The 25,907-nt window shown below is 39.0% G+C and overlaps 1 protein-coding gene across 1 annotated transcript; it reads right to left on the reverse strand.

Annotated features, from left to right (window-relative positions):
• Positions 1 to 2,675: 2,675 nt before the first annotated feature.
• LOC146386755 (adenosine receptor A1-like) lies at positions 2,676 to 13,069 on the reverse strand. Its single transcript, XM_084928039.1, has 3 exons — positions 12,161 to 13,069; positions 6,739 to 7,030; positions 2,676 to 6,647 (listed from the first exon to the last, which is right to left on the reverse strand). The coding sequence occupies exons 1-3, from the start codon at positions 12,493 to 12,495 to the stop codon at positions 6,267 to 6,269; spliced, it is 1,008 nt and encodes a 335-aa protein (XP_084784165.1). The 5' UTR covers positions 12,496 to 13,069; the 3' UTR covers positions 2,676 to 6,266.
• Positions 13,070 to 25,907: the final 12,838 nt, after the last annotated feature.

Raw genomic sequence — 25,907 nt, forward strand, 5'->3', positions numbered from 1 at the left:
CATGCCTAAATGCATTGAGTTGCTGGAATGTGATTGGCCTATTAAATATTTTTCCTAACACTCAAACAGATGTACCCAAGGGAGTGGCCAGTGTGTGTGTGTTCTGATTAATTGTTCATATTAATGTTTTACTTGAACTCACTTTCCACTCGTGCGCCCTGAGATCTCCTGACGTATTGGCAGAAGGACCAAATTTGCACTAGCATGAATAAGATTAAGAGCAACATTCCTGCTGTCCTCCTTCCAGTAGTATCAAACTGGAAATTTTGCATAGGCTTGCGTGTATCTTCTGGTTCCATGTAAGAAAACAAAAATGTTATCTGTTAAGTCCTCCCAGTCCTGTGATGCTTCTGATTGTAGATAGTTTTATTATTATCATCATAGTTATTTCTGAGCAGCTACCAGTAGAGTGCAGCACTGCACACTAAATCAGCTCTCTGCTAGATGCCAGTATGGCAATAGCCAAAAAACAATACATCTGCAGAGGGGGATTAGGAACAAACCATAACACTAGTTTGTATAAAGTTTGGAGATATCAAACATGAACAGTTTTATCTGCCAGCCTCTTTTAAAGGGAGTGTTTTCTGCTTTTCTCCGTTGCTGCCTCTGACTGCTTTTCACACTGGGACTCAAAGCATCTGACTGTAGGTTTTCACCCAGGTGTGGAAGTTGGAAAGCAAAGAGAGCGCATAAATATGTGAGAAATTCTTGCTGACAGTCCTGACACGATGCAACGCCTTCACTGACCTATAACTCTTGTTGCTTCACTTGGGTTTCAATCATCTTTTGCCCTGGAATTTGTTCACTATGTATATAGACACTGTGCTTTCCTTAAAGTTTCTATATGTATTCAAATGCATCACACATACATGCAGACAAAACTCATTGAATAAAAAAAAAAACATACTGTCTTCAAACTGAATGGCAAAACTTAAGTTGTAGTGGACAGCAGTATATGATTAATGCAGTACTCCCAAAGCTTTTGCTTTAATGTCCTGTTTTTGCACAAACATTTCATTGGAGTCTACGTTACACACACACTTCAAATGTAAACTGAACTTTTCTCAAACTCACCATCTTCATACTTTGTATCTGACTGCTCTATCTGGTTCTGATAAAGTGTGCTGCAATAACGTGAATCTTCATATTTGAGTGGTACAGCTGTCCTTCTGCAGGTTAACGCGTGTCTAATTGCTCAGTCACTCATCGCTTTTAAACAAGATTAAGACGACCTGCATGACAATGGAGATGGAAGGTAGTTCAAGTGACTGAACGTGACATGGTTGTGGGTGTCAGAGGGGTTTTGTTTGACTGTTTCAGAAACTGCTCATCTACTGGGATTTTCCCCAAACAGCCATCTCTAGGGTCTGCAGAGAATGGCCTAAAAAAGGGAAAGTATCCAGTGAGCTGCAGTTCGGTGGGTGAAAATGCTTTGTTGATGTCAGAGGTCAGAGTAGACTGCTGCAGACGGCTGCTAGCTGATAGGAATGAAATGAGAATTCCTTTATTTATTCCATATTTGGGAAATTCTTTTGTTACAGCAGTTGAAATGATGATGAAATAATATTAGTAGGAAGGGAAGAGTAATTCAAATAACCACTCCTCACAACCAATGTCTGCAGAAGATCACGACCATGAAGCAGATGGGCTGAGCTCTACACAGGTGCCAGTCCTGTCAGCTAAGAAGAAGAAAGTGAGGCTACATTTTACACAGCCTCGCCAAATTAGGATGACAGAAAATGGTCCAATGAGTCTGTTTCTGGAGCAACAGTTGGATGGTAGGGTCAGAATATGGTGTAAACAACATGAAAGCATGGCTCCATCCTGCCTTGTATCAATAGTTCAGGCTGGTGCTGTGGTGTAATGGTGTGGGGATATTTTCTTGGCACATTTCGGGCCACTTAGTACCAACTGAGCATCATTTAGACACAACAGCGCACTTGAGTAATGATGCTAATCATGTCCATCCTTTTATAAAGTACACTGTGGTCTACTACAGCAGGCTAATGCACCAGCCATGTCATGTCAAACTGGTTTCTTAAACATGACAATAGTTAACTGTACCTAGATGGCCTCCACAGTCACCAGATGCAGATTCAGTAGAGCTTAACTGGGATGTGAGAGTCACATGATGGAGGTGCAACTGACATCTGCAGCAACTGTGTGATGCTTCATTTCAACATGGAGCAAAACCTCTGAGGAACGTTTGCAGCACTTTACTGAATCTGTGCCACGAAGAACTTACTTACCATTCTGAAGGCCAAGGGGATCCAACCCAATGGTAGCAATGTGTTCCTAAGTGTGCGGTAAGTATATACTGAGTCCAGACAAATCAGATTACGCATCATTTTCATTGCAGTTTGATTTTTCAAAGTAGAAATAGCCACAGGTGGAACTAATTACATTAACAATGGCTTCATTCCAGTAAGAATTGTAAAGCAGCTGGCAGCTGGAAAGTCACAGTGACTGCAGATTTACTCAGTATTCCCCTCTGGCAAAACTAAAGGCAAGAGAAGTTTTATTTTAAACAAACAAACAAGCAAACAAAAATCTCCTTATGAAATCACATCTAAAATACATGAAAAAATAAGAGCTAACCTATGTGTGTCATACATTTAGCAGATGATGCCATCTCATGGTGCCTGTTATCTAAGCCTTAACATGATTTGACTGGATGACAAGGGATAATGTTTTATTACATCAAAAAGAAATCCTTTTAGTAATATCCAGACTTCTTTGTACCATTTCTCATTAGATTCTTTGCAGTCAGCACAGTGACAGTAGCTTTATTTTGTTTGTCTTGTGTTTGATTTGTGTATTTTCCAACAGCACGTCAAACAACACTAAGTGCACTGAAACACTTTGCACATTCACAAGCAATCTGCTTTCTGCCTTCTCCATCAATCTGTTGACCTGTAGAGTCACACATTCCTATATACAGTAATTAGATACCGACAAATTATTACAGCCCATTATTATAGCTCTTGATTCTCAATGACAGTTTCTACACGTACAATATGCACACTGCAGATTTTCTTCTGATACTGTTATAGAACATTAGAGAATATTGCACAAATGATTTTTGAAGACTTCACACTGGTCCAGTAAACAGACAGTTTTATATGTATAGAAATGAAAAACATGAAAGCAGCAGCCAGTGTAGACTCACACTGCAAAATGACATTCACTCCTGTTGTGTTCACTTTCCCACAGTCTACTAAGAGTTAACAAACCAAAACAGAACAATGAAAAAATGCTGTGGTATTGGTCAGTTGTGCAATTGCATGAGTCGATTTCATCAAAGTTAAATTTGATGTGAAAATTTTGAATGGACTCTTTGATGGGGTCGATTCAATTACATTTAACTTTGTCATACACTTAACATAAACTAAATTGTAGACTTAATGGCTTTAACAATAATTTGCATGGGCACAAAGTAAAAAAACAGAATGAACCATTAGTACATGAGTAGTGCTGGAAATACAATGAGCAAACGGTACGTGTGTGTACATGACTCTCTGGGAAGAAGTCTGCTGCCTTTGCCAAAAAAACTCCTAATGCACACTAATCTATGCAGCTTTGTGTATATAAATCAACATACGCCGCAACATACTTCTATTTTTGATTTACAGCTCACACAACAGCAGAGAAGCTTGGAGGATGAATTTCACAACTGGCTCATTTGATGAACAGCTGCAAGAGGACGTGTCAGGGATAATGCAGCTGCTGCTCAGCGATGTGTTTTAGACAGTATCTCCCGTTAACATTTAAACACAGAGTTATGTATGCTACTACATAATATAGGTGTCAGCAGTCCCATCTCAGCATGTACTGGTTATGTTAAAATAAAAGTCGCCGACTTTGAGGTCAATGCTGGTTTAGCTCAGCAGCAAAAAAAAAAAAAAAAAGAAATTCACAGAGACAGTTTAATGATCCTATACTGTTAAATATATTTTACAAAGATTCACAAGTAGATGTTTTTTTTTTCTTTTTTCTTTTTGTTTCCAATACCTAACACCTGTGAGTATTAGAAAGGGCTCCAGTAATACATATGCAGTACATTATAGAGTTAAATGATAAGGTTGGATAGAGCTTAGTAGATGGTGCTGCTCCAACATCCCTTCACAGTTTTATAAATATACAGATTTTTATTTTTTTAAACACACTGATGCTTTGATGTATAGTTATATGGTTACTATAGCTGGATCAGTGGTAATTACAGCTGTCCAATTTACAATTATCAGCATCAAGTAAATTCTCTGCTGTTTTTATTTTTGATTGATAAGCTACTATCATTCAAATGGTCTCAATAATGCAAAAAGCCTTATCTTCAAATGTGATAATTAACAGCACATTAAGCCCTTTCTCACTGCTAATTTATCACAATCTGGCACTTGGTCAGAAACCTCTTTGTCAAGTCCAAAAACGAAGGGTAACCCCTTTACAGTAAGAACTCCATGACTGATCTGCACTGTGAGGAACAATAAAGGCCTCCATTAGGAGGCAGGTGGATTAGTGAATTTTAAACTCACCCCTTTAGACAAGAGATAAAAACCTGTCTGGAGCCACTTTTTCCCCCTCGTGTTTGTTAGATTTGAGCAGTTAAGTTGCTCATTAATTTGTATTTTAGGAAATAAATGTCATATATGAAGGAAACATGACACTCACAGACTCCTGAACAGAGATGGGCAGTAACGCGTTACTTGTTGCATATAATTTAATTTTTGCTTGATGCATAAAGTTAAAAGATTAAAACTGATAAAACAAATTAAAAAAAAAAGAGACTTTTCCATTTGATTACATTTTGTATGATGGATTATGCAGAAAAAGTAGAATTGGGCTGAAAGATCTATCGCTTTATTACCTGTTCAGGTTGTAAATCGTGTTTTTAAAAAGTAACTAAGTAACTAAGTAATTAACTGCTTTTGAAAATAAGTAATCAGTAAAGTAACGGGATTACTTTTTTGGTGAAGTAATCAGTAATTAGTTACTGATTACTTTTTTCAAGTAACTTGACCAACACTGCTCCTGGATATAATTAACTGGGAGCATTCTTAAATACTAAACACTACCACCAAAGACTCACAAGAGAGGTCACAACCATTTCCATAACCTTGCAGGGGGGGAGGAAGCTTTATAAGCCTTATTTTGGACCAAAATAAGGATGAAGTGGTTTTTACTGGATTTGGCTGCCCATTAACTCTGTAACACCAAGTGTATCATATTTGATACAGGAGTTCTTGAGACCTCTAAATCATCAGTGTGCCTTTTTTCTTCACAAACGTAAATAAATTGCAGAAAAATGTGAGATTTAGTAAATATGATCCAAATAAAAACTGTGCAGACTTGAGTTCTTTAAGCACTTTGGTAAGGCTTAGGAGAAAAAACGGTTTGGGTTAAAATACATCATTTCACATTGACAAAGGCAAAAATCTTCCATTTGCAACAAGCTTTTCTCATTTTTCCTTGGTTGCCACGGTTGCATGTCAGTGAAGCCCTTTTTCGCATGGTCTCATAGTGTCTCATTTCCTCACTTAGGGAACTTCTATTGACCTGTATTGGACTGCGCTGTACATTGAACAATGATGCTAAATAATGTGTCCTGATTAGTAATACATGACAAGTTGGAAATGAGAACAGGTCAACACATTTGTAAAGTCCACGAGTTTGATTAGTTACAAACAGTTCCAGTTATACCCTCACACCGCTGAGCTTGTTGAGTACACTTCCTGTTTAACAAACTGTCACTGTTAACACTAGGCTACAATTTACTTCAGTTCTTTGTAACATTTTCTGTCCTCAAGGCCACAGAACAAAGCATGTTAAGGTAGCACACACTAGGACAAATATTGGACATCAATCACATGAAAAAGGCCATGAGTTTTAATTAGGTTAAAGAAAAGAAAACAATACAGCAGACACTATTATTGTACCACATGTGCTCCAAATATACACTTAGTTAGTCCAAAAAATTGGCTTTGAAAGCGAGGGAGTGCTTGTCCATGTAACACAATCGGTATTTTGTCAGCCAATGGAGAAATCAGTATGATTTATAGTGTTGATCTCATCCCCGAGCTGAGTTTTAATCCTCTCTCCTTGTTGGTGCATGTGGTTGGAGGAAATCATTCAGACATTGGACATCCTCTGAAAGCCATTTCGACCAGTAAACCTGTTGAGCCTGACAATAAAGCTGGTGTCCTTTCCACTTTGCGAACAAGTGTTCTGACACTTGGCAGTAACATGGCAATCCAACTAGTTACCAAAGGTCACACGTCATCGTCGTCGTCATCATTCTGCCTCAACCTCCTCTCATGACTCTGACCTCTCTGGCTTCCTCTTTGAGGAAGACGACCAACTGGATCCCGACAGAGCAGGTACTGTTTCCAGATTTTCCGGAAAGCTGTGCGGAATTTCTTGATGCGGAAAGCATAAACGATGGGGTTTACAGCTGAGTTTCCGTGAGAGAGGATGATGGCGATGTATATGAATCCAACCTCATGGTATCCTGGGCAGAAGAGAGTAATGCAGTTCAGGATGTGCAGAGGGAGCCAGCTTACTGCAAAGAGAAACAGAACTAGGGCGAGGGACTTGGCCAGCTTAAGCTCCTTTCCAAAGTAGCGTCTCGGGTCAGTGTGGCTTGCTGTTACCTACGGCAAATTAAAGAACATGATATCAGTGTAAAAATGTAGTATTCACACAGTCTTTGATATGTCCGTCACGAGAAGAAGATGGTCTCACCTTTTTGTTGAGCTGCTTGTGGATCATGTAGAAAATCTCAACATAGATGGCAAGCATTAGTAGCAAAGGGGGCAGCACCCAGCCAAAGAAATTGAAGTAGACCATGTAGTCCATACTGATGACGGTCTCGAACTTACAGACCACCAAGGTGTCATTTTTCAAGGTGTCATTTTTACGAAGTTGCTGCAGGTTATTCCATCCAAGCATCGGAGTGAGACCCACTATGATGGACACCAGCCAACACAATAAAACCGCTGTGCCAGCTCGCCGTGGGGTCACCACCCTCTTGTAGCTATGGCAACAAAAAAGAAGATGAAACACCAAGTAAATAATCTATGTGAAGTCAGGTAGATGACTGACTGTGGACTGTTTAAAATTACATAACAGTATCTGTACATAAGTACATATCCTATTAAAACATCAAATATATTATACTTTATTTATAGATTTTGCATTTAAAGAATTTTTAAAAGAAAAACCAAAAGGCAAATCATTCCATAAACATTTAAAGCAGATACAAAAGCTTGCTATAGTTCATTGTTTTGCTGGAAACGTTTGTGTCCAGGTGTTGATGTGGATGCTACTTTGACATATACTGCACACCTAAACATTGCTGCAGTGACCAAGCACACCCCTAGCTGTGGTACTCCAACTAACGGTGGCCTGCTGCAACACAACAGTGAGCGCCGTCACACCCTGTCAATCTGCTCAGGAACATTAAAGCACCCGTGCTGTTGGCTCGTCATAGAAACTTGCTGGATGCCAATCCAATTGAGCATTTGTGGAATGCAATGGAAAAATCACAATCCATTTAAAGGCTCCACCCAGCAGCTTGCTGAATGCAAAGGATCCACTGCCAAGGTCCTGGTGGCAGACAGCACAGGACACCACCAGAAGTCACACATCCATTACCCTACAGGTCACAACTGTTTAAGGGGACCTACACAACTGGCCGGGCAGGTGATTGTAAAGTCATGGCTGGGCACTCTGAAACTATATTTTACTTAAGAAAGTGCCTTCTACTGTGTTTTTCTCATACCATATGCTTATTTGATTCATATACAGTTATACTGTGTGCAGACTTGTGGGAATCATAGCATGAAACATATTTACCATACGTTATCATGATTTTTAACATTTAACATGCTAACTGAGGCGTGTAGCGTCTGAGCAGTCCACCATCTGACCTCGTGATGAATTTGTTGGGACGTCCACTCCTGGGAGATGTGTTAACACACACCTGAATGCTTCAGACTAATGAACTGCCATAACATCTGCTTTTTGTGAAGGTGCTCACACTGACTGATAATCAGTCAATCAAGTGCATTTGATTAGTCTGTCTGCTACGTACTCTATTAATTCCTATGGAAACAGCAAAGGTGTCTTTTGTTTTTCACAGAGCTACATAAACCCCTGTGAAAACTTTCTTTTTCACATGACCTGATTTATTACTAGAGTGAAAGAAGAAATGATCATGTGTTCTTTTCCTCATGGCCTGTTCTAGCTCTTAAAGGGAGAAACCGGTGCTTATTCACTATACATGGTCTAAATGACATTTATGCAAATTAGTGCCTATTTAATCAGGTATCTTATTTTGCACATTTTGACACAGAATTACATTTGTACTATAAAACAGATTGTCCCAATATACATGCCATATATTTGTGGCCATGGTAATAAGCATTAATTAAAAAATTGGGCTTTGTAAAATTTGTAAAATTGGCTATTTAATAATAATTAATATACACTAACTGGACAAAAGCATGGGGCCACCTACACATTACACCCACCGGAGCTGCTTGGCTATGGAAACCAATGAGATGAAGCTCCCAGCGCACAGTTTTTGTGATGACTTTAATGCAAGAGGATGTTTGTAACTTTATGTGACCTCCACTTGGTGGCTGAGTTGCTGCACTTCCTTAACGTTTCTACTTTCCAATAATACAACTTCCAGTTGATTGAGGAATATCTAGCAGGGAAGAAATTTCACAAACTGACTTGCTGCAACAGTGACCTCCTACTGCAAGATCACACTCAAACCGAGTGAGCTATTTGGAATGTCTCATTCTTTCACAATTGGTTTTAAAGGCAGACTGCATGGTACACGTATACACCTGAAGCAATAGAAAGCGAAACATCTTGATTAAAAGATTATCAGGTGTTAAACTAAAACTTTGTAAACTAATTTGTAAACTAATGATAATACATTATGTGTAGAGAAAGTTAATAGAACATTAAGTCAACCAAATCAATCTGCAACAGCAAAACAGAAAACAGCAGTGGTCTGTTTTCTTGCAAAATAATTCAGTTTTTCAAGGTAAGATTGTTAGCTCTTCTTTCTTTCTCTGGCACCGCATTTTGTCATGTTGTCCTGACAGAATTATAGCACTGGATTTTTTGTTTATTGTGCAGTTATCACTTCTTTACTTATCACAGATCTCTGCGTGCCACTAAAGTGTTGCTCCAAGAAATCAGCTTTCTAGAAAAAGATATACTGTGATATGTAAGCCAGAAACAGGTCCTGACAAGCTCCTGGTTTTCAGAAGAAGAAATTAGGAAGTTATTAAAGTCAATACAATTCTTTGCTATCTTCCTGGGAAGTGTTCCTGTTTCTGACAAGCAATGAGCTGCTGTTATAGGTTTGTGAACAACAACTGTTAAATACTAGTTCAGGATTCCTGTAGCAGCCTTTCTTGTTTCCTATTTCATTTCTAAGGAATAAAAGCTGACTCGCTTAGAGTAAATCATTGAGCACCTCATGTTAGTACTTTGCTCTTACCACAGCTACGTTATGGCTAAAGTCACACTAAGGTTACGACAAACACACCGACAAACTCAGGTACGTGTGAGAACCAAACTATTATCATTCCTCTTTTTCCCCTTTTTGTCTTGTTGTCCTCTCTCACACACACACGCACACACACACGCACAGAGCTGGATATAGTACACACACGCACACACACAGAGTAAGAGTTCAGCCAGGGTGCGGCAGACATAACACAGGATAAATGAACGAAATGAAGTTAAAAAAGACCGTGTCTGGAGTGGACCTTCGCACATGTAGCATCATGTGACATTTCTATCTTGATCTGTGCACTCATACGTCTTTGTAAAGCTTTTTCTAAACCTTGGATGGTTGGCTGGCTGCATACAGATGAGCAGCTCGTCTGCCAAAAATTGATTTCTGGATTCTACTGTAGTCTAGTTATCTCGTCTTTCCTCTGGGATTTTGAGCCTCATCTCCCACCTGGAAATTCTATTATCCGGCTAAGCCAAACAGGGACGCGTGAGGCAATATCAGACCGTCCTTATCGTGACCACGTGCTTCCAAACACTTCAGCTAAAAAAAGCAATCACTGCTTGTTAAACTGTGTCCCTCCAGAGTCCCAGGGGTATTTAAGGGAAGAGGACTCAGTTTCTGGCTCATATTACCAGCTCGCTACGAATCGGTAAAACACAAATTGCAGGTGCTAAGTATTTGAACTCTAGATTAGACTCTGTTGCTAAAGCGCATACTCTGAATTGGAAGAAAAATGTATCTGCTCACAGTACTGTGCAAAAGTCTTGAGTCACCCTTCATTCCTAAATATGTTGCTAGGGAAATGGGAAATATGTACTGGGATTTATTGAAATGTGTGTAAACAAAAATATTGCATAAAGTGGGTCCTAAAATTCTAACAATTCAGTTTGGTGTGACCACCTTTATTCTTTAACACAGTCTGAACTCTCTTAAGCAAGCTTAGTCATTTCTTTAAGTAGTCTTCAGGAATAGGAAATAGCTCTTTAGCTTATTGTTGCAAAAATACTACTTTATGCCTGTCAGACTGTGTTATCTTTGGCACTTTACACAGATTCAACTAATTAAATTAAAGCCACAGCAGATGATGTGTTTTTACAACAGGCTGCTAATAACAAAATGTGCAATTTGAAATTCGTTCTTTTTGTAAATTGTCTGTTGTAGACACAACACTCTTAATTTGTTGAGTTAGTCCCCTTTTTATGCTTGAATGATTCACAGGTCAGTGTGGAGTGGCTTAAGAAACAAAAATGCATTCCTGTGAAAATAGTCAGGTACAAGGAGTGGACTGAAAATGAGTCTAAAAGCAGACAATTTCCAAAGAACATTTTTGAAAGATCTTCAGAAAGAACTATTGGCTCAAGGCCACATTAAAAAAATTAGAAGAAAGTCTGGACCCTGAAAGCAAAAGAGGGACAGCTCAAGATTTTTGCACAGTGTTCTAACACTGTAAGAAGCACTGAATTTTTTGTCTGTGTTAAGTAGACCCAGTATCACTGTTTCTGCTGGAGGACATCCCAAAAATAAAAAGACCTTATGTTTGATTATTAGAGGTATGATTTATACTGATAGTTTAAAGGAAAAATAAAGATGGTGCTTATTAAACTTTACTTCATATAATAGAGACATTAATTTATACTGCTTTTGACTTGGGTAAATCATCTGCTGAATGCATTACATGGTAACTACACCTCAAGACTATGATGAAAGGGGCTGAAATCCCCAAGAGAACGCAATAAATAACAGTTTATTTATTACAAGACCTATAGCATTCATATAACAGATAACATATTTGAACTGTTGTCTGGCTAATGTCACTGTAACCTATATTAATGCCCCTGCACTGACAGAGAGCAGTGTGTGTCTGCTGGTAGCCAACTTGACAAATTATGTAATTCATCAACCAACCACTATGAGCCTATTGACCAATCATGCATTCTCTGCCTCACTCTTACAGGCTTATTTTCAAACGAGCCAGCTTCAAGTGGACGAGAAAGACTTTTTCATTAAAGAGATATTAGGGTGAGACAAAAGGAGAAGTGCAAAGTGATAAGGCACTGAGTGCAAAACCTCAGCTTCTCCTCACGAGAGAAGTTACCGTAACAGAAAGGCATATAAAGATGATTCTTAAAATTAAACATTATATATAATTAAGAAGACGAAAATAAAAGTCAACAAGCTTTTTTCTGTTTAGAACAGACTGAAAACATACATATTTATCTATCTATCAAGGTAAATGTGCTGCAAAATGTGAGAAAAATACGCATTACTTTGCCAATTTGCACCTTATTTTGTGCGCTGGAAAGGCACATCGGAGTTATGTTTAATAGTTAAATGAATGAAAGTGTTAATAAACACCGATAAGTCCGTTAGCTGTATTATTGCAGCACCAATAATTACAAGTAGAGACATTACAGAGCTGTTAAGGTAAAATTATCTCAGCGGCTAGACACACTTTTACCCCACGTATTACACGAATTTCTGGTGGGTGAAATGAAAATCCTGCATGAAACCGGCAGGAGCGTCTTTGGTTAGTGTCCTTGATCCCAGCAGCGATCCAGACACAAAGGCTTGTAGAAACGAGACAATATATTAAAAACTAGAGGAATTCACCTTTAGGCCTACCTCATGGGTATTTTGACTCTCAGATAGCGGTCGATGGCGATGGCCAGCAGCGCCAGGATTGAACTTTGTGTGAGCACGAGCACTGTGCAGGCGACCAGCAAACAGCTGTAGAAGTGTGTCTTGAGATCAATGCTGATGGTTATGGCGAGGGGGATGACAAGAGCTCCGACCGCAATGTCAGCCAAGGCCAGGGAGACGATGAAACAAAACGTGGTGTCTCTCAGAGACCGGTTAATGCGCACAGCCCAGACCACCATTACGTTCCCGATGACCGAGGACAAGGCGATCACCACCTCCATCCCAATGTAGAGAGCCTTGTAAGCATCCACAGTCATGATCGCGGATACTGGATGAGTGTGCGCTCAGCGGAGAAAATTAAACCCGAACACGTAGAAGGACTTCCCTGTTTGAGTTTGTGGGGGTCGACTGAGACACCCCTTCTTATTTTTCGCATGTTTTATGTCCCACGGATGCGGAGGTAGTGCCTCTCCTTTTCAAATGTAGTCCGGGACATGTATCCACGCGCCCCACTCGTAACTTTGAAGATTCCGGGAATGGAGCGGCCCCCGCAGTCCAGCTGGCAGAGAGACAGGAAGGGTACTGAATGAGTCACATGCAGGTTCCTCGGTGTAGGGCATGTGTCAAAGGTCGGAAAAATAGACAGTGAATCCTAAACAGAGCCCGCTTATTCTAGTCATTTAATTATTACGTCATTCCATCAGCACTTACTTTGTATAAACAAAAATGTCTATGTCTTGGGGTACTTGTTCCATGTAAAAACAAAAACACGAAACAAAAGAATAATCTAAAAGTATCCCCAGGGACGTCAGATTAACAGTTTCCCTTCTCTTCTTTCTTTGCAATTATTTGTAAGCGAAAGCTCGCCCTCTGTGGGAGTGACACGCCAAGCTCTGAGGAGGAGAATATCAAACATGGACTCGTGACAGGTGCATTTGTCATTTTTTTTTCTTTTTACTATATCAAATATTAAAGCTCACTGCGTAAGAAGTGGTGGAAAAAACAAGCTCGCGACTCTTTGTTCATACTGAGGATGATTCACAGAAAGCAACAGATGACCAGAGACATATCGGAGACATAAACAAGTTGCATGCCATTTTTGTAAGAACACCGGAAAAGTGCACATCTTCGTGTGAAATGTACACGTGCCTATCAGTGGCATCGCTGTCACCACTCTGAGTCATTCACGATTCAGCAAAACCTCCGTGGCTATCACTCTGCATGAAACCTTCAGAGTTTAACCTGTGATCATGACATCACACTCTTAAAGCCGAATTTTGAAGACTACCAATTGTTAAAAAGTTACATTTCATCATTCATCATGCTTCCAGAGGCTGTAAAATGTTACATTTTTTTTGTTGAAAGAGCAAGAACTTGACTGAAAAAGTGTTGAAAGAGCAAACGAGTTTGTTGTAAACCGTTTGTAAATCAAGCGCCTTTTTCCTCCTCAGTTATTGTGTCTCAATTTGTTGTCCAGTGATTTTTTCGTATTTGTCACAGTTACGTGTTTCAGACCATCAAATGTCAACATTAAACAAAAAGTATTCAAGTAAATAAAACATGCAGTTTTTAAATGGCGATTTCATTCATGGAGCGGAACAAAGTCCCCTCGGTGTGTGTGTGTGTGTGTGTGTGTGTGTGTGTGTGTGTGTGTGTGTGTGTGTGTGTGTGTGTGTGTGTGTGACTCATTGTCAGTGAACACAAATGGTTGATTTCAGTTCTTGCTGCACATGATTGCCCAGCTAGTTTTAGTGGGCAATTACATTTACACACAGGTAGACTTGAAAAACCTTTGTTCACTTTATAAATGAAATCATCATTTAAAAACTGCATTTTGTATTTAATCAGTTTATCTTTGTCGAATATTTGCATCAGTCTGAGGATATAAAAAAACAGGTAAGTGTGACAAATATATGCTGCTTTAAAGAAAGGCACAATACTATTATATGTATGCGCATATATATAATAGTTACCATGTGACTGATGCACAGTTATATTCAATTCAAATGTATTTATATAGCTCCAGCTCACAACAATAGTTGACTAAAGGTGCTTTATATTGTAAGGTAAAGACCCAACAACAATACAAAGAAAACAGAGAAAACTCTGTTTTTAGGATGACTTTTGAGTCATCCTAAAGGATGTTTTTATGTGATCCGTATCAGTGATCTGATTTCTATACTAAGAACACTACACACACATAAATCATGATTCAAAGTTTGAATGTTGTCGTGTTAAGCCTTTCATCTCAGTGTAGCATAAACATTGAGTTTCTTCCCTCCTTTCACCATTCATCCTCTCTCACTTCGGTGAATCAAAGCGCACGTGTGTGTCTGTGTGCGTCTGCGTGTATCTGCGCACAACCAGACAGGCTGTGTGGTCTTACTTTACCTAATCAATATTTGCCAGACGTGAATTTTTTTCTTTCCTGGAACAACTTAATATTTATGATAAATGACCAGGGTGGTTATGTGATTCATAGTGTGCAACCAGAGAGAAATATGATGAATGCTCTTTTGGAGCCTAGCATTCTCAGGAACAATTTTTATTTGATGGCACACAACCTTTAATTTTTAGTAAAGAGTGCAGCTCTGCATGGGCTAATAAAAAGGATGGAACCTCTTTGGTTGATTTTATTGTCTTCTGGCTTTATAGCTTCAACACCGGCTCCAAGTAATGAGCTAAACTGGCCTCACTGGACTTTGCCTAATAGTAAATTCAGTTTTATCTTTAGGATTATGATTATTTTAAATCAAAATCTGCTTCTGAAACTAAACTTCTCTCGTGTCTTTTAGAGAAATGACCTCTTAAAGATCTGTTGAATGTTTGGCCAGCTTGCAGCGAGCTCTTTTGTGTCAAATCTGTGTGCTGGCTGTTGAAGCATGATAATTTAGGGAGAGAACGTGCAACTCCTCGTCAACCCTCTCCAGTCCTAAATGGAGGGGATTGTTCACTTTACTGCTGGGATGAGCCTCATATTACAAGCACTTCATTTGCTGACCTCCGGGATGGAAAATCAAATGACCTGAGGGTAAAATGTAGAAAATGCTGCATAATTTAAAGTGATATTCCCAATGCTCAACCAGTCTCTTCAAAACATGCCATAATAATTTATTTAGCAAGAAACATCTCAAGTAGGAAAGCACTAAGAAGGACTTTCTGTTTAGTTTTGGATCATTTAGTTCAGTTGGCTCTTAAATATACAAAAAGGCAAGTTAGCATCTTTTCAGCACAGAAGCCCTGCCTCATGTAGATTTCTGTCATGAAGGTCCATGAAGGTATGCTGATAGGTCCAGGCACGACGGGGGGGAGTATAGGGGATAATGCTAACAAATGGACAGGTGGCTCTCTGTGGAGTGTGCCTTCACGCTTCCTTAGTTTTCACTCATACTGTATAAGTGTGTCTTATATCAAAAGTGTCTGTCAGCTAAGAGTATACTCCAAGTTAAAAATGACTCACTCTTAGTTTTAAGTGAAATGCCCAGTGACAAATCTGCCACTCAGATGGAATGAGGAAGCTGTTTTCAGGAGTTGCAACATTTTATATGGTGAGCAAGATAACAATTTCCTTCTTTCAAAACTTTATCACAACTGTTAGCCTTCAGCCCCGTCTTCCATCCCTCACATTTACATCATCATGAAACCATTAGATTTGTTCTGCCCTGTTTTTAGAGAGCGTGCAAAGTCATTGGCTTCCCTGTTTAAATCTGAAAAGCAGCTTTGTTCTGAGAATTGCAGCATATAATCCAAAACGCTGATATGAATTTGAATGATTTGCAGACCTTATGTTTATATTTTATTCACAATAGGAAAAAGAAAACATATCAAATGTTTAAACTGAGATATCTTACTGTTTTATGAAAAAACATTAGCTCATTTTGAATTTGATGGAAGCAACGCATCTTAAAAAAGCTGGAACAGGACATGCGAGGCTGGAAAAGTAAGTGGTGAAGACATGGATTAAGGCAATTTGAGAAACGGAAGAGAAGACAAAGACGGGAAATAAGAAAAACGTGAAGATTGACACTAAACATTTTAACAGAGACGGGAACACAGAAGGCTTTTCTTAATTGTCCAATTTGTCCCTCCTACTTCCACACATGACCCGAGTATTAATCTTCTATGCCATATTGAAGGATGTCTCATTTCTTAAAATGCATTTGTAGGACAGAGGAGAGAGGAGTCTTGCCTGAGAAGCTATAATTGAGGATGAGTTCAAGCCTTTAATGAAACATGGGGGAAAAAATGTCTCTGTGTGATTAAACATGAAGACGTAATATATCGTCACATTGCACCACTGTTGCAAATTTAAGTAAAAGATACCCAAAATATAAAAAAAAAGATCAAACTGACACTGCTTCAAAACTGTCTCACCTATTGCCTCAACTTCTCTGTCCACTGTCTCTTTCTTGCCTCGTCTGCTCACATCTTTGGCAAGAGGGACTAAAATGCAAGGAGAGGAAATGAAAAGAGGATGCAGAATCTGAGAAATGAGAACAGGGGATTCAGAGGGCAACACTGTGAACATAAGAAATAACAAAAATCAATAAAGGATACAAAACTCAACAAGTACTAAACAAAAACCCAGGACGATGAGCAAGCCACGATCAAACAGAAAAAGACACTGATCAGCCGCTTTATTAGGTCCACCTTGATGGTACCAGGCTGGACTCTTTTGTTCCTTCAGAACTGCTTTAATTCCTGGTGGCACAGATTTAGCGAGCTCTATTCGATTGACACCTGGTGACTGTGGCAGTCACTTGAGTACAGTGAACTCATTGTCATGGTCAAGCAACCAGTTTAGAATGATCTGAGCTTTGTGACATGGTGCATTAAATTGCTGGAAGCAGCCATCAGAAGATGGGTACACTGTAGTCGTGAAGGGATGGACATGGTCAATAACAATACTCAGTTAGGTTGTGCTGTTCAGCTGGTACTAAGGGGTCCAACGTGTCCAAGGAATTATCAGTGTCACAGTAGAAACAAAGACCCATCAGACCAGGCAAAGTTTTTCAATCTTCTGCTGCGCCAGTTTCCTGATGATGTCACCAAGTGAGGTCTTATTTCCTTTAAGGTTCAGTGTGCATTTAGAGATACTCTTCTGCATATTTGGTTGTAACAAGTGGTTATTTGAGTTGCCAATGCCTTCCTATGTGCCCATATTCTCTGACCTTCGGTAGCAGCAAGTCATTTTCTAGAGAAAACATCTTGGTGCCCACTAGTTCCTCTTTTGGCCATTTTTTCCCCAGTTGATCAGCAGTTTCTGAAATACTCAGACCAGCCAGTCTGACACTAACAGCAATGCCACGCTCAAAGTTTTGTTCTCATTTCTCTTTATACAGTTTAGTTAGTAATCATGCACCTGTAAGTACCTAAAGGAGTCTTGATTTGTAAGATGGCACGTGTTTTTCAAATCCTCAAAACTCTGAATATGACACTTTTTAATAAGTGAACATAAAGCTTTAATTCCTGTTCTCATCAGTGGTTTAAAGTTTGAGGGAAATTTCCCTGGTTTGAATTCATCGTCATCAGTGATCAACTCAAGTGTGACTGTTAAAGAGTCAGTGTATGCTGTACTGGTTGACAACCAAGAGACACCTGGCATTTCTAATGATAATGATCTGTTAAAATGTGACAATTGTAACATTTCAAATAAGTAGTGTGGGGAAAACTGAACATGAGGCCACAGGGCTGGACTCTGTTCCACCCACGCCACACTGTCCTCTTTTGTAAGACTATTAATGATGGCTACTACATCAAGCTTTCTTTTCTCTTGATGGACAAAATTTGAGTTTTATTTGATGGATAAATTTGGACAAAACAAGTGAGTCACCTCGGCACGGTCTCCTGGCCCTCCATTATTTTCCTACCCACCACTTCAAGAATAATCACTAAAAATCCTCCTGTATAAATGAAGCTTTTTTCATAATTTTTTTTGATCATTAGAGAGCTGTTTCAGCCATTATTAGCGGAAAAGTTGCTGTTAACTGTGTTATTTTTTGTGGCTTGAAAAATACATCATCTTATTTGGAATTTGCCGAATGGTGACCTGTTTCTTTTAATTTCCAACTGGGAGAAATAAGCAGCAAAAAAGATGGAATACAACACCTGTGAATAATAAGAAACCAAAAGAAGAGCAGGATTTCTCTCGCTGTGCTCATAGGCTTCTCTGAGTTTACTTGATTGGGCAAGAAACAAATAAAAAACATAAAAGAAAAGAGCTTACGTGGTTCAAACTGCAGTGTTTTTGTAAGTTTGATATCAGGCGCTCATCGTGGACGAAGTATTATTCTTTGGAAGTTAAAAGACATGAATTCAAAGTTTATCCAAACAGAGCTGTGCTGGAAACAATACTGAAAAGCACGTGTTGAACATATCAGCAGCTTCCACGACACGCGAGTCCCTCATGTATTACAGAGATGGCTTTTTGTGTTCATTGCTGGGAAATGCTAAGAGTGCATTAGTATGATTATGGCTTCCAGCTGCCTTTTTTTTCTTTCTTTGGTTTATTACTTCACGATTTTCTCTGGTCTGACTGTTTAACTCTTTTGTTTGATATGGGTTAAACAAAAAGGTGAAAAATTCCCCTTCATTATAAAATGCTAAAAGGCAAAATATTCAGAATGGACACAGCAGCTGTTGTTGTAAAGGCACAATACTCAAATATTTAAATTGAGAAAAGCATTTTAAGAGGGAAAAAAAAGGTAATTTGATGGCAGTAACGCATCTCAGAAATGTTGAAAAGCAGGCAACAAAAGTACGTTTGACCAAAATTAGGTTTCTTGGCAACAGGTCAGTAACATGACTGAATATAACAAGAGCATTTATATTTATAACTAGAGCATCATGAAACGAAAAATACAGCCCAGAAAAATAAGACCCAGGACTTCTGAGAAGCTGGAATCTTTTATCAGACAAGAACGGGACAACTTTCTTCTCCCTCAGCTCTCCCAGCTGCTCTCCTCAGTTCCCAAATGTTTACCGACTGTTGTTAAAAGAAGAGAGGATGCTACAAAGTGGCAAACATGGCTCAGTCCCAACACTTTTGTTGCTGCCACTTTATAATGGTACATTTTGCCAGTTTGAACGTGTTTTCCCTGATCTGTTGTGTTTATGGGATTTGGAAATGATCACTTTGTACACGGAGTCAAAGCTTTTTTTGAAATCACAACAGAAAAAAACTGCCTCATTCAGATATTTTTGTCCTCATTTTCTTAAGAAAGCGAATACTTAGTCATTGATTTGCAATTTATTAATCATCATGAGAGGTCAGTGTTTTTGATTTAAAGAAAGCTGTGGATATTCCTAAGAGACACGCGATGTTCTCTTGAGGCTTACGCACTGTACAAGTCGTTCATTTTACTGTTTTCTGGAAATCCACTGGAACTAGCTCTTTTTGGTCAACTAGTGTGAGAAAATGCCACGATACGTGATGAATAATATTGTCATATCATTGCATCATATCCCTTATCATTAAAGAAACAAATACACTCAGCATCGTTACAGATCATTTCGTGACTAAAACCTATTAGAAACCAAGTGAGCCAGTTCCTAAAACATTCTCTTTTCAGTCTCCTTATTGCAGCTGCTGATAAACACAGAAGAAAAATAAAATCAAACCATCCCAAAGAGCCCAGCAACACAAGAAGAAACCACACGAGAGAAGGCACTAACATTGCTCCTGCTGAAGGCAGAAAAATTGAAGAAAAAAAACCCATTTCTAAACCATGGGAAGCCCATATGATAATCATTTCCTGTGACCTTTAAACAAAGTTTGCCTGTTATCACTGTGTGACCTTGGCTGTTTGAGCAGCACAGGAGCAGACAACAAACACCGTACAGCTTTAAAGATGAGGAGAGAGCGAGACAGCAGGTAGCTGGATCAAGTGGCATCACATCCAAGACGGAGAGAAGAGCAATAATGTCAGCCATGTGGAGAGCAGATTAGCTAAGGGAGGATAAAAGACGAGTGAACAGCAGACTGAATATAAAGCAGAGCTACAAAGGTTTAAAAAGGAAAAACTAGCAGTTGCTGTTATTTCCTTGAGTAACAGATTAAATGTTTTCACTTGACCTTCTGTTTCATTACCATCATTCTGCAGTATATAAATCACTGGAATGTCAAGTGTGCTTTGAAGTATTAAAAGCAGCTTCCAGCTTTTCCAGGATGATATCGAGGCATTCCCAAGCAATCTGAGATGCTTTATCTCTCCAGCATTTCCTGGATCGCTCTGGGTGGTCTCCTCCTGGATGCGTAAATCTGGATTAAGTCACCTGAGAGGCATGTTAGACAGGTGTCAGGCGTGTCATACCTGACTTGTTTTGATGCTTACCAGCAGCATCACATATATTTATGCATCACTGAAGAGCCAGTGATGCATAACTCCTTTAGAAAGCATGGGAGGCTTGATATTCCAGTGAGAAATGTTTGTTGTTGAGCTGCCTGAAATACCAAAACATTACACACGTGAATTATTTTTGATCTTTGAGACAAACTAAGCTGTGTTTTATTAAGAGGTGCTTAAATAATCCTGTGGAGGGGGGGCGGGGGGGGGGGGGGGGGATTTGTAAAATGTCTTCTCTGGCACTAAAATACCTTGCCAAGGTTTAAGAAAACAATTCAAATGACCTTTGTCGAGTAATCTCAGCTCAATATTTTAGCCCAAAAATGCTTAACAGGAGTCCAGCATTGCACTGTGGGAATTTTAGCACATCCTGGCATTTTCTGCTTTAAATTAAAGCTTTGTTTGGTCTAAAAGTATTGTTTGTTAGTCCAGAAATCGGTGCATGTAGTCTGTATATGGGAGTAGGGCTGGGTATCGTCACTGATTTCTAGAATCGATTCAATTCCGATTCACAAGGTCCCGAATCGATTTGATCCACGATTCGATTCGATTCAATTCAATTCGATTTGAATCTGGGAAATTTTGACAGCCAGAAATATTATAATTCAGATCAGTACATTTACATATTTTTGTATCTATAAAAAGGAAGCTGACACACGCAAGACTTTATCAAAGGTGTAAGCATCACAGCAGATGCCTTTGTGTCAAAGTAGCTGGGGATAAAACACAGAAAAACATGAAGGTGATTTTTCCTGGCCTGGGATTTTATAAAAATATTCTGCAGTACATCAAAAACGAAAGAAAACCATTAATCAACACATGAACATTACCTCTGAAGTTACAGAGGTTTTATTAGAGACACGGCTGAGCGTTTTGCATTTTGCATAATTTTAAAAATTTTTAATTTGTTTAGTATTGAACGGCAGAAATGAGGCTTTCTTTTCGAAAGTATGTAAAACGAAAAAAACAGCGACCGAGAGCGCTGTAAACAACGGTAGACTTGTGCGTAACAAGCAAGCGAATAATGAAGAAAACAGATTTTTAGACGGGAAACTGTTCTTGAAGTACAGAGAGAGGGGGGGGGGGGGAGAGAGAGAGCTGTGCATCATGGTCGAAGCAAAACAGTAAAAGTAAGAGTGAATACATGACGATGTTTATGTGAAGCATAGTTTGGATCTTCTTTTGCTGCTGGTTCGGTCAATATTGTTTGGAGAGACATCAAACTAACAGCTTTAGAATCCGCGCATAAAGGGAACACAAAGCCGACAGATCAGAATCAGCGAGCTGTCGGCTTTCAGCCCCGACTGTGAGAAAGGCGACATCTAACTGATTCTGATCAGCGGGTTTTGTCTTTGTGCAGAATCCGTGTTCCTGCTCTCATTTACTGTCTTAGCTGTTTGGTGGTTGTTGAAATTTTGTGAGATTTCACCAGAGATTCTGGCATTTTGGGCAAAATAAATTTATATTAAAAAATTGATTCAGGATTTTAATGAATCGATTTTACGTTATCCAAGCCAGAATCGATTTTAATCGATAAATCGATTATAAAAACCCACCCCTATATGGGAGGTCATTTGTTGTTCTGGAATGGCACATGTTTGCATTTTAAAAATGCACAATACAAGGTTTTATACAAAATAAGAGATGAAAAGTTGTGTATTTAAGCTTTGGCGCTACGGACAGGAGAGGACATTCACATTCCCACAACACTGTGAGGTCTCCCAGTCTCTGCTTCAGATGAAGATTTAAATAAATGGCTGTAATTGGTTTTGCTTCATATCTGTTTGTGTATTTTATAAATTAGACAGGCTTGTAGCCAAACTGTAAGCCAGCTAAACATATGACTTATTCAGTAACAAACATAACAACAAATGTATAAATATAATTATTTTAAAAGGATTGGAAACTTATTGGAAAGTAATGTGAACTAAATGAACACAAAACCTTTTTGATTTCATTTTGGTTTAGAAACTGAATGAACTGAAGGGTTCTTTCTTTCACCGCAGAGGGCAGCTTCCCTAAATGCTTGGATACGTGCTGTTCGCATTCTTGTGACAAATCATGATCTGTATTACAATCAATACGGAGAGCATAATGGAGAATACATAAGAACGTTGATTGAGGTTGACAGCAGAGAAGGAAATTGATTATTATAGCCCATCAATGTGTATCTAACTGGCTCAAAGAATGCAGCATCATCATCCATGAATAAAGGCATTTTGACAGCATGGTGAGAGCAGCTCAAGAAGCTGAGGGAGTTGTAGAAGAAGAACAATAGCAGGAATTCCCAGTTCTCATTGAGAACTGAAAAGGGGGGAAATTACCTACGTAAACCTTTGTTAAACACGGCTGACCAATTGCTATGAAGTTGCCTTGTCATGTGTGACAATCTAAATTAGGTGCCTTTGATATCATTAGAAAACACAAGTGCTTGTTCCAACCTTTTTGTGCAAATCATGAAAAAAAAAAATTTCATTTTCAGCACATCACATGCAAAAAGTAAATCTATGAAAGCGTCCTGCTGCACAAATGCATCCAGCATAGCACTATCGGGTGGAAATTTCAAATGCATTATAAAGATCAAGGAAACAGAACTGAAATAGCACTGAAGAGTGATGCCACCATCACGTCAGCTGATCCCTCGTTGCTTGAGTGTCAGGATCAAGAAGCTGCCTTTGCTACACTTTAAACCTGTAATCTTATTCACATTGCCCAGCATTGCACCATGAACAGGAATCATATCTCAAGACCAGCAAGCATCTTCTTTGAATGAAAATGTTAGCCCAGTCTTCAGGCTGTGTGTTTATATACGCCATATTGTTAGATGACAGCAAATACCTTATAACTCTTTCAGTATCACCAGCAATATGTTTCACAAAGTGATGTCACTGTTTATTTTACAACTGCTAAGCAAATAAGAAGAACAAAGTTTGTGTACAGTGTGTTAATAACTGTTTGATCGGATCACAGTGCTTGTAAACTGCTATTCAGCTCCTTCCCTCCACTGTAGCTCTACTTTTGACGAACCTGCTTTCACATTGAATTTGAATTTTACAACCTCTGCAGGCATCAAACCTTTCAGCCTGTTTTTTCCCCTTTGCTAGCATGTCCCCTTTGAAGTCAAAAAGTCCACATTTGTAACAGCGTAATCCTTGACAATTGCTTTATTCAAATTCATTTCATTGTGGATTTTTCCAAGAAGGTGAACATGTGTGAGATGTTTGGGACTGAAAATGTTTTTTCTTTCCTCCAGGCTGAAAAGAAAATGAGCAAAATAACCAATTCAAAGCTCTTGCATGTAAAAAGGTCTGTTTGCATGGCGCACAGGTGTCAAAATGATCAAAGTGAATGCCACATCTTGAACTAAAATGCACAAAGGGATTGCACTGGGGGTTTTAAAGTGCAAACAGCTATTCCAAACAGGAACATCTTTCAGAGGGCTCTATAATTATCCAAAGGTGTTTTGCTGGATGCCGACTTCATTTATATTCTAGGAGCCTCAAGAAAATCATCTGAAAGATGCACAGACAGACGTTGTGAGATGTGATTGAGCAGAGATATTGTGATGCATGGTGAGATTTTGTTTGCGATACAGCTTGATTTGCATGCGTTTCTGATTTAAATGGAAAGCAGGAAGGTGATTGATGCTAGTTTAAGAAGCAGAGAATTGCCTGCGTGAACCGCAGGCTTGCATCTATTTTGTCAATTTAGTTTCAATTTATACTTTTATATTTTTGTCTCTCACTAGTTAAACATCTTGCTACAATTGAGGCATCAAACAAATTTTAAACAGTCGGGTAAAATAGCTTTTTTTGCCTTGTTGAATTCTTCTATTACCTTAGATTAGTCTTTGTGAATCAGGAAGCAAAGGTTGCTCGGTTTGATTTAGATCAGAAACAAGCTCTACGTTGTTTTTCTTTTAACAAAAACAGAGATGTGTCATAGGCAGACACAGGGCGCCATGCGGCCTCACAATAAGTCTCCCTGTGCCTGTGTGGATTCTCTCTGGGTACTCTGGCTTCCTCTCACGGTCTAGAGCCATACTTGTTTGGTTAACTGGTGACTCTAAATCTGTGTGAATGTGAGCATGAACGGTTGTCGGTTTCTATGTGTTCTATGCCGGCTCTCGGCCTATGACAGCAGAGATGCGCTCCAGCCTCCCCGCGACCCTGAATTGGATAAGCAGTTAAGAAAATGGATGGAGATTTGGCACAGAGTAGAAAAGGCAACTTCTCACTTCTCACTGATATAGCAATGAATCTCAGAGTGGAAAACAATTTTCAGATTTGATCATAGTGGGAACAATTGAGAAGATCTGACCTCTCATGTCTTTTTCCCTCAAAGGACAGGTGAAAATGATTTTTTGATCACCTGGAGAGACTTGACTCAGAAGAAAGAAGCAAGCATGTGCACAGTTGAACAGGGTTTGTTACACCTCTGTTACACCTCTGAAAATAGTCAGTAACTGTTTGGATCAATGCCCTCAGAAGCTGACTAGTGTGAGTTGAGTGACAGAATGAGGACAGATGTAGACAGGAAAGGCAAGCTTCATCTTGTTATAGATGGTGGAACTTATGCACACTGAAGGACACACAAAAATTGGACTTGAGTGTGAACCTGGCATTAGTACAACATTGCTGAAAGATATGCTGGAGAATGAGATCAGGAGCCATGGTTTAAATACTGCAGTATCATTGTGAGTGGGTGAATCTCAGGTTTGTAGGTCGATTGGCAGGAGAGGTGGAAACTGATCACCAGGCACAGAGAGAAACACAGAAAGTCCGCAGATGAATTTCATTCAGTTTCATATGACGGTTGCTAACTGAGTTTCTAGCTGAAGTGTCTCGATAACAGCCATGACAAAAGCTGACTGAATTGTCCAAATTCAAAGGAAAGGTCCTTTGACTCTTCGTTTCTCTTTTTCCTTTTAAACTCTAAGAAAGGAAAGATGATAGTACTGTCCCACACTTCGAAACACATCACAACATTTTACAACTAAGAAAACTCACATCTGGTCATTATGTAAATCAGTTGTTTGCTGCTTATATGTGACGTTTTGGACTTTGAGCAAATTGTTTTTGGCTTGTGTGAAGGTGTGTTTTAAAAAAGTGATCTATAAATGAAGATTATTAGCTATAATGAAATGATAGGAAACATTCATGATCTTCATGATCATTTCCATTATTACGTTCTCATTGTAAGCACTGTGGTTTTAGGATTATTTACATTTCGGATTGTGGTTGCAGCTTTCCTACAGTCACAAATGCAGGAAGCCCGAACAAAAGCAAAAAATTCGACTGGATCGTCCTTTCAGCCCACATGGAAACCTGTATTTCATTTGTATAAAAATTATGAACCTTTTGATGAAGTCACATTTTTAAATG

The sequence above is a fragment of the Perissodus microlepis genome, chromosome 5, assembly GCF_051167445.1.
Source record: "Perissodus microlepis isolate ML-2025 ecotype Zambia chromosome 5, ASM5116744v1, whole genome shotgun sequence".
In the NCBI taxonomy this organism is placed as follows: Eukaryota; Metazoa; Chordata; class Actinopteri; order Cichliformes; family Cichlidae; genus Perissodus; species Perissodus microlepis.

Excerpts from the sequence above, each read along its gene's own strand:
- LOC146386755 (XM_084928039.1), bottom strand. The coding sequence starts at position 12,495 with ATGACTGTGGATGCTTACAAGGCTCTCTACATTGGGATGGAGGTGGTG. Across the intron at positions 7,031-12,160 it reads AGAGTCAAAATACCCATGAG|CTACAAGAGGGTGGTGACCC; the intron begins GTAGGCCTAAAG and ends TTGTTGCCATAG. Across the intron at positions 6,648-6,738 it reads ACAAGCAGCTCAACAAAAAG|GTAACAGCAAGCCACACTGA; the intron begins GTGAGACCATCT and ends AATTTGCCGTAG.